At 43.3% G+C, this 10,083-nt stretch overlaps 1 protein-coding gene across 2 annotated transcripts in view; it reads left to right on the top strand.

The window, feature by feature from the left end:
• Window positions 1-2,429: 2,429 nt before the first annotated feature.
• WDR33 (WD repeat domain 33) overlaps window positions 2,430-10,083 on the top strand; it is a 34,259-nt gene continuing 26,605 nt past the window's right edge. For both annotated transcript variants that reach the window (XM_032962305.2, XM_032962304.2), the window contains exons 1-6: window positions 2,430-2,586; window positions 5,386-5,627; window positions 6,082-6,150; window positions 6,678-6,782; window positions 7,258-7,353; window positions 7,771-7,922. In XM_032962305.2, coding sequence (XP_032818196.2) covers window positions 5,430-5,627; window positions 6,082-6,150; window positions 6,678-6,782; window positions 7,258-7,353; window positions 7,771-7,922 — 620 coding nt within the window. In that variant the 5' untranslated portion in view covers window positions 2,430-2,586; window positions 5,386-5,429. The remainder of the gene's footprint in view (window positions 2,587-5,385; window positions 5,628-6,081; window positions 6,151-6,677; window positions 6,783-7,257; window positions 7,354-7,770; window positions 7,923-10,083) is intronic.

Raw genomic sequence — 10,083 nt, 5'->3', positions numbered from 1 at the left:
TTGAGAAGCGGCCTGGCCACAAATGATAGCTCAACGAAGTGGCTTATGTGGAAATATCAGAGCAGTGTACAGGGTGGTCCAGATGTCTTGTGACGCCCCCCTCCCTCCCCATTGAATTACAATAAACATATTTTAAGGGTTGTTTACAACTGAAATAATATGCAAAGGAAAAAACATGTTCGGGGTTAATTAGTTGGAGGTCACAGGACATCTGGACCACTATAATTGAATAAGGATATGTATTTATCCTGGAGGAATCCGATGAGCTATGAAGCTCTTTTTCACAGTTCTCCAGTTCGGGGCGTGTCAGACCGTTACCACAAAACAAAAACACGATAGGAGCGCAAATTATAGGCAAGGTTAACAAATCACTTTGAAAAATTACTGTATATACAAATACGAAACTTTATTTTACTAGGTAAGTCCCACTGAGCCATTAGTTTATTTTTCAGAAGCGACCTGGCCACGAATGATAGCTCAAGAATGTGGCTTGTGGAAATTTAAAGCAGCAAAATAACCTAAACGATGTCATTTGTGACCCCCCTTTAATGCTCTAAAACGAAATGTTTTAAGGTTTATTTAAAACAGATGAGCATGCAAAATGACAACCATGCTAGGGGTCAATCGAATGTCACAAGACATCTTGACCAACCTGTATAATTGAATGAAATTATCAGAACATTTTTCCGGGAGGAATCCGAAGAGCCATTAACTGGTGTCTAGCAGATGCGGGTTCAGCACGTTCAACAACAAAACATTCTTCCGGTAGAAGTCTTCTGGAATATAACTTCCAGAGCATTGTAAGTTCCAGGGTTCTTCCCAATACGGAAGAGAAAATCATGTTCCCTGAAAACAGATTAGGGTTGTGGGAATGTGTTATTTTGCTTCACAATTTCGTGTACACGTAGAGTATTCTAAAACTCAATGGATTTGAGAGACCAAAAGCCCTTTTTTGTGCCACAAATACAAGCAGCTCACACTTCCATCATCAGCCACATCCACTGCTAGATGAACGCCTCCGCCACGCCAATTGTCATCATCCCTCCACCAGGGCCCTATTGCGATGTCACAATAAGCGGCAGGCAATCGAGGCGTAAGTACGCGTGGATTAGACACTATAACGCACGTTGGAGATAATGCCCTTATTGAATCGAGATAAAATCGAGCACAGTTGAGCGAGTACTGTAGGAGGAGTGATGGTCCCTGGTGTGGTGGTGGACGAGATTTAGCGATGGTGGTGACGGCCCAAAAGCGAGTGTGTGGACACGACCCAGAGAGGACTGTCCGCCGAAAGGGAGGTTTGAGGGGGAGGCCCTTCATCCAGCAGTGTAGAGAGCAGTCTTGGTGACGGTGACATTCGATAACATACAACGTCCGGTACAGTTGCTGTTCATCATCGTCACGACCCATGGGGAGAGAGAGATATTACCCCCGTAGGTGTGTACTGCACATTTTCAACAATAAAAAAAACTACCTCGGTGTTAAAACGACGGTATTGTAGGGCTTTTTTAATGAAAAAAATAAAGTGTTAGTACGCTTAATTTACTTAAATAAATAACGATAGACCGGACTTGACGTCACGTCGCAAGGCTTGTTGTGGCTCACCAAGTTTAAAAAAAAGAGGGCCAGCAGGCGAGATCGACTGTAGCGAGTCGCGAATTCTTCACAACGCTCACGACAACAAAGCGTCAAGGACCGAGCGCCTTGCTTATTCCCGTTGCGTCGTTCGAGCGCAAAACACCTCCTCCTCCCACCCCCACCCCTTGCAGGTAAGGACGTCGACGGTGGGTTTCTTTTTTGCGTTTATCTGCGTGCTTCCTCGTGGTGAAACCACCGCGGGAAACGAAGGCGGCGGTGGTGGTGGTGGTGCCGGAACGACGGACTTTGCAACGTTGAGGCCGCGGTGGAATCGACTCCACCCCTCCACCAACACCACCCCCCAACACCACCCCCACCCACCAACACCCCACTACCCCCATCCACCAACACCACCCCCACCACCAACACCACCCCCACCCACCCCACCACCCCCACCCACCAACACCACACCCACCACCCCCCCAACATCACCCCCCACTCACCAACACCACCCCCACCCACCAACACCACCCCCACCTACCAACACCACCCCCACCAACACCACACCCACCACCCCCCCAACACCACCCCCCACCCACCAACACCACCCCCACCCACCAACACCACACCCACCCCACCACACCCACCCCCACCAACACCACACCACCACCCCCCTCACCCACCACTCCCACACCACCAACACCACCCCCCACCCCCCCAACACCACCCCCCACCCCCCCAACACCACCCCCCCACCCACCAACACCACCCCCCCAACACCACCCCCAACACCACCCCCACCACACCCACCAACACCACCCACCCACACCACCCCCCCAACACCACCCCACCACCCACCCCACCGGCCTCCTCACCGCAGTTGCAAGTCGACAACCGCTGGGGGAGCCCTCAGAGCGATGCCGCCTCGCGTCGTCGTCGTCGTCCTCTTCGTCTCTTTAGCAATCACCGACTGCCCAGAGCTTTAGGCGAAGATTTACGTTGTCGCGTGTGAGTATTTCGTAGCAGCAGCAGCAGCAGCGTCTCCGCGAGATTATTATTATGATTATTGTGGTGGTTGTTTATTTTTATTTTCTCGACCCGAGCGCTTTGCGAGAGTTGTCGCCGCGAGGGTTTCGTCGTAGAGGCCGCGAGGTCGCCATTGTTGCCTCGGCACCAACCAAAACGTTTACCTTTAAAACACACACGCACACACATTTACAAAGATGCGCGTCGTTATGGTCGTTTAATCGTTAGAATTAGCACGCGCCGGTGGAATGCGAAGTGTAAGTCGATGTCGGTGTGTGGAAAGTCTTATTTTTTTAAATTACAGCTGTGGTGTTGAATGGTTTCCTTTTTTTTTGAGGATGTCGGCCGAGCCTTAGGTAGGCCTCATCATCCTAGTTGTTTCCCTCCTTTGCTGTTGTATTTGATCACTTCGTATATCTTGGGGTTATTAAACGGGATTGATCAACGGTTCATCGGCATGTTTTAGTCGTGATTCGTAATCGTACTTGGCGTGTTCTGCATTACATCGAACATCGCCAGCATTAAACGTGCGATCTTAAATTGACGAATACAGTACTTGATGGTCTTTAGTCATCGCATCGCCGTGATCGCCAGCATTCGTCGTGCGCTCGTCTAAAATCATCCAATCAAGCATCCAATCAATCATCAAAGCATCCCAATAATCACTTCAGAATCTTTATTTAGACTGCAGTAGGAATCCTATGAGCTAGGAAGCTCCTTTTTCACATGTCCAGTATGGGCGGGTCGGCAAGTCACACCAGCAAACAATACAGAAAAACAACGGTAGGAGAGCAAAATAGAGAAAATGGTTAAGCAGGTCATGAAGTATAAATAACTCAATTATATAAGTCCGATTTGTCAACGTGGGGCAAGGCAGCAAAAAAACAGCAAAACAGTCCCAGATCGACACCAAAATAACACGGCTTTGGCCGTCACATTAACATTGAACTATCGATACACGGGTAATGATCAAACTTACAAATCACATGTGCAAATGTCTGTATCCCGCACTAATCTTCTGCTACGGGATATGTTTTTGAAGGAAGATTTACGATGTTAAAGGGAGGAAACGAGGTTCTAAAACGTTGGTGCTGCAACGGCGTTATCTATTTCCATATACTGTAGTGTCTATGACAAGTCAAATCAATTGGATGTATACTGGTATGAAACACCACATCAGAGGAGGGGGGGGGATCTTGCTAGGTACCAACACACACGCGTAACCGTCATGAGCCGTGGTCTATCCACTGCTGAATGGAAGACTTTCAAACACCATTGTCATTAATCACAAACATTGCGATGTCCATCTAATTTCTGCACATTAACTGATTTCGTGCCCCGAAGTGTTATTTTTTGGCCTCTTGTTCTGTCGCAGGCCAATTATCAAGTTTTATCCATCGGCCACCTTCCCAAACATTGGTGTCCTGTCCAAACACTTGTATATTGCTAACCTGCCCCGACTGGACATCTGTGAAAAAGAGCTTCATAGCTCAACGGATTACTCCAGTCTAAATAAAGATGATTATGAAGCCTACTTTGTTTTCTAAAATTGTGATATCTAGGTTTAGTTTTTACCCGAGCCAATCTTCCCTTGCAATTCAGAGTGTGCTCTGCACATTTTCTGTCTTCAATTTGCTTTTCAAGATAGTGTTGGCTAATGTGTAAGAGATACAGGATGGAAAATGACCACCTATAATAAACTGACGCATGTAAGATAACATTTTGGTTAACTCCCTATCTTGAGAGGAGCATGTGTGTAATAAAAACATGTTTCCTCCGAATTAGAAATAATGTTATCAAGGCCACAATACTGGGAGATCACATGTTCATGCCGTTAGTCTACGTGGCGTTAGTAAGGCATTTGTTTCATGCTGTGTATTAGTGCATTTTGTTGTCACAACGTGGTGCTGACATTCTTCACGTAATTCAAAGTTTCTCCTGTGCGAAAAATCATCTATGAATTGATTCGCGCCAATGGAATGAGGAATATCCACCACTGGCTTAGAGCTCTAAACAGGGTGTATCAGCACTAACCTCAATGCTCATTTGAACAAGAAATAACTTTGACTTTGCAAAGTACATACCAAAAGTCTATGCCTGCGTGCCTCATTCACCACCTCCTATACAAGTTGTACCGGAATGGCACGGACATGCCCTGCATCCAACCATATCCAGGTTGTCTTAATATGCTGTATAAACCTAAATTGTATTGTTCATTATTAATTTGACCAAATGGCTTCCAAGCAATAACCCTTTTACCTCATTCGAGACACAAACATCTCACCTCCTGACATTGACATTACTCGTAGAAAATGGTGTGTAACATGCATCGGAACATCAACATGCCCATTTGCACATCATGAATGGAAAATTAAAGGCAGGCAACAGTGTGTGGCCATACAATCCAAACTTTGGACCATGTAGTAAACCACTGTAGTCTGCACTCCCTCAACGGTGGAATAGCAAAACTACACAAACACTCATGAAGTCCTCTCGTGGGTATTAGATCTTGACATTGCCATTTAGTTCCTGAACATATTACCATACTCAAGAATAGGATTTACCAACTACATGCTACCTGTTATGAATTAAGTATATGGGAATTCATATTCTTGGTTCTTTCGGTAAAGTCACGTAGAAGGGAAATAATAAAAATAAAACATACAAAAATATATGGGAATTGCATAATTAACGTTCATTGTGGATTTAAGCAAAAAATGTCATTTGATTGCACAATCAATGGATGAATCAGTTGTAAAAAAAAATATGTACCCCTTCCAGGTCTTCGTGTGGTCCCTGAGAACCACACCAGTCGCACGCTGGCGATGGACATGACATCCCCGCCAAGGTTCTTTCACATGCCAAAGTTTCAACACCAGGGCCCCAAACATGTCTTCTACAAGCGCTCCGACTTTGGCCAAATGGATGGCATGCAGCAAGTCACCTTCGATGGGAAGCGCATGCGGAAATCTGTTAACCGTAAAACCATCGACTACAACCCTTCCGTAGTCAAATACCTGGAGGTCAGTATCTGGCAACCGTGGGAACATCCAATGTCTCAGTAATTGCAAGAGTGAAAATAAATACAATGCTGTAATTTGTATTTCCTTTAACAGTAATGCGGTGTAGCTCATTAGGGCTGAATTGAGCCACCTTTGTAATGTTTTAACGTACTGTGATATTGGTTTGCACTATTATTAATTCATTAGTATGCCTTACACTGAAAGTTGAATGAAAAATTGCGATTGAAATATTTCTAAATGTACGTGCAATTATCATTGTGATTTTGAGCAATTTAAAATAACAATTGTTTGAAATATAACCATCAACAATGGTCTCGGGAGAAGTTATCAAGATAATCGGCAGATAACACATAGCCTAATGTTAATGAAGCTATCATCCGTATAATAGACCACATTGTTTTGCAAAATTTACATTAGAATATATCTATCGTGTTTTGCGTGGTTTGCGTTCCAGAACCGAGTATGGCAGAGAGACCACAGAGATCTCCGTGCCATTCAGCCCGACCCGTCCTACTATGGTGATGTAAGTGCTCCGTTTTTGTAGATTGACAACTATGCTTTCCTGGCAAAATTGAAGAAATAGTTTAGGAGAGGAATTGTTTAACACACTGGTAGCCTCTGTTCTGAGCACATTCGCACTTGTTCAGAGATTATCCTTGTGCTTTATGATGTCTCCTTGTTCATATACATGCTCTCTTTTAAAACATCGACATTGCACAATTATTGTATTAATTTGTGGTTTTCAATCAAACTATAATAAACCTCTTGCCACAACCCGAAGACCTATCATGTAGATGCGCATGCAATCACACTACACTCCCACTGAACATCGGCTCGCTCCCCTTAATCACATTTATTAAGTCTTCACACTTAATCTTAATTGTAATCTAAACTTGTAGCAAACCCACTCCTGTTTACCATTATTCCGTGCAAAAATTGTATACACATTAAAATCCCATATAAACTAAATGGAGTGTTTATCACTATAACATTTCCCTTTGCCAGTGACAACTGTGTGTATATATGTATGTAAATGTCTGTTCTCAACAGTTACTACCGCCAATGGGAATGATGCACAAACCCATAAATGCAGTAACCACCAAGTTTGTCAGGACATCTACAAACAAAGTGAAATGTCCTGTCTTTGTCGTAAGGGTGAGTACAGTAATTCAAAATATAGTTGTGTGTTATCAAAATTCCATTGAAACATCAGAAAGCAAGAAAACGTTTTAAATAGTTACTCGTTCTTTAAATACTTGACATCAATGCAAAAAAGCTATAGCGATTGGTCATGTGATATCCCATTTTAACTTATTGCCAATGTGAATGTTACCACTACAACTTGAGCCATGTGACTGGTGTAAGACATGAATTTATGTCGATAACAAGTATAGATTTTTGTCCCAGGTGGATTTAAATCTAGTTTTGAGAACCAATTTTCTTCAAGCTGTATTAACATACTGGTCAGGCCAAAGTTATTGAAGTCTGTTAATCACTTTTTCTGTGAAATGCTTTACATGTGTTACTCTGCAAGGGATACTGGAGTCAGCTTGCGCTTATGTTTTATACACCCCTCATGTTGTAGTTGTCCCTATGAAAAGGAATCGATGTTGCCTATGGTTGTGTGTAGTGGACACCTGAAGGTCGACGTCTTGTAACTGGAGCCTCCAGTGGGGAGTTTACACTGTGGAACGGTCTTGCTTTCAACTTCGAGACAATTCTACAAGTGAGTGAGGACCGTATTTGTCATGATAACGGTATATCAAACGTCATTAAGAACAGTCTCGTACAACATTTCTAATTGTGATGCTTTCATAAGCTTTGTCACAGCCATTGTTGCAAGTCAAATCAGTGGTTAGGTTTGTTTATAGATTGTCAATACAATATATTCCTCTTCAATATTGATCAGATGTGTTATACTTGACTGAAATTACTCTGTAGCTTTCTCCTTCTAAAGTGCCATTTACGTGTAGCGCCTGAATTCCACATGAACAAATGACGCACTATAAGATAAATGAAAAAATAATAGATTCTCACACACAGCTCGATGCATACATTGCGGGCATTAGTTGTAATTTTCATAGATTAATTGATGAATTATCATTTTGTGCTGACTTGTGCTTACTCTGTGCACCCTGGCCAGGCCCATGACAGCTCAGTCCGCGCGATGACGTGGTCGCACAATGACATGTGGATGCTGACGGCCGACCATGGTGGATTTGTCAAGTACTGGCAGTCGAACATGAACAACGTGAAGATGTTCCAGGCGCACAAGGAGCCCATCCGCGAAGCCAGGTGCAGGAAAGCTTCTCCCCCTCGCGGCAGCGCCACGCCCTGGCAAAGGAGGAGGCCGCTTGACGTCACTAGTAAACCGTGCGCGCTCTGTCTCTGTCTCGCCAGTGTAACTGCCGCTCGTCTGTATTCGAATGCCGCACCGCTGCGCTATTGTGCAATGTTGACGCGGCACTGCCTGCGTTGTTCGCGGGACTGGTGCCGGCCAGCGTGCCCTAGAGTGCATTGCTGTGGAAGGCGCCGTGAAAGATTTTTATCCGATTATTATAACTATTATTATTATTGTTGTCGTCGCACTATTATGACCGTTTTTGCAGTGTTTGTGCCAGCTGAACTCTGCGGTTTGGTTTTGTACATGCTCATGCAGTCTAATCTATTTGAGTATCCACGTCTCCAAGTAGAAGGTTATTTTATATTTTCATTACCTTTTTGTACACATGGATTTGCCCAGCAAAATAAAATATTTCCAAACGTAATAAAGATGCAGACAGCACATTCTGCGAATAAAGAACATGGCAAAGCAATAAGACATGAAGAGTACAATAAAGGGCAAACCGTTATGATATCCAAACACATTTTCATGTTTGTTTTACTAAGTAAGAATTAGGGTTTGCCAAACAAAAGTTCCAGTTCAACTATTCATCTGTCAGATTTTACTTTGGTTATGAAGCTAATATAGATATGCATCTTCATATGAACACACGTCTACTTTGATAAACAGTACATATCCATTGGAATGATAAATCAGTTTTACATTTTTGCACATCCAAATCCAAAAATAAACTGGTATTAAACCCAAATAAGAAGATAATGCATATTTAGCATAATCACCTTGCAGGGTTTTAGCAGAATGTAGTGTTCCAGCATCGCATCAGAATACACTTTTACAGTGCAAACTCATGAAGGCAAAATATATCCTTTTCAATTGTAATGCCATTGTTGCCGTATTGGCGTTACATATTTCAGTTCACTTGACACAGCAAGTTGCACTGGAGCCTGCAAATGCATTCACACTCGAATGGACTTGGCTCTAAGTTGCTTTGTTGAAGGTAATGTAAGTAATCAGCAGCTTTTATCAAATGTAATGCAGCCCTGCAGACAACCTGTATCAGTTCTGGAATCCAAAGGTTCTCAACAGGCAGCTTGCTTGATGTGCATGTTTACTCTTTTGAAGAAAAACAAACATCTGACTGCTATGAGTCGAACATTACAACGTTAAGGTGGAAGGATGAGCAGCTCTGACAGCAAAGGTTCTTGGCAGTTCATGAATGGATGTTGTGTACGTGTGACATTTTGTGTACAATATTTTTTAACACAACTAATATCGGGGGCATTGACGTGTTCACTGATGCAACATCAACTTTAAGTCAAATCTCCATTTAACTTTGCTGAAGTGGACCAGCCTCGACACCTTGAAGTGAGTGTGACACTTGCTGTAGCAAAGACGACATTGTTTGTGTGCACAATACTGCAAGCCTTGGACGGCAAGTGCACACAGCAACAACCTCGGAAAAAACACCCACCATAGTTGCTTATCTGAGCAGTAAGGGCAATATGTTGATGAAATGTAAGATTCCAAATAGACTGGCAAGATTTAAGAATGGAGATGCCATGTGGAATTTGTTATTTTTGCGCCACTACATTTTTCGTGAGCTTTGCTCTTCAGCCTTCTGAAATTGATTGTTTTAAATTATGATGGTACATATTTTATCAATTTTTTCAATCAAGATACCTAATGTTATAAGTTACTAGGTACGTGACATAGCTAACGTTCCATAGTTAGATAATTCCACTGTACTGAATACGGAACTTTCACAGGAGGTATGTGGAACTGACTTCATTTCCGAGTCCCAGAAGCCTGAATTATCGTTTATAATCTTGATTTCATTGTCATGCTCAGCTGAAAGGAACTTTCGAAAACCGAGTTTATTATTATCGGATCAACGCATTTATCCACACAACTGTACACAACGTCATTGAGTTATGTGAATGGAAACACAATGGCCGGGCATTGTGTTACAACCAAAACAGACCCCGCGTATAGCCTTTAACAGACTAGGAGCAAGTGCTATTCGCGATCACCTATGAAGGCCGGCACAGCACACGAGGGGGTGTGTCGCCAGCACCACGCCTGGCCGCCTTTCTCTCCCTAGTGATGTTTACA

Source organism: Petromyzon marinus, chromosome 28 (assembly GCF_048934315.1).
Source record: "Petromyzon marinus isolate PM22_M1 ecotype Great Lakes invasive population chromosome 28, UKy_Petmar_22M1.pri1.0, whole genome shotgun sequence".
In the NCBI taxonomy this organism is placed as follows: Eukaryota; Metazoa; Chordata; class Hyperoartia; order Petromyzontiformes; family Petromyzontidae; genus Petromyzon; species Petromyzon marinus.
The sequence above is the reverse complement of the archived record's forward strand: the minus strand, read 5'-3'. Positions and strand labels throughout refer to the sequence as shown.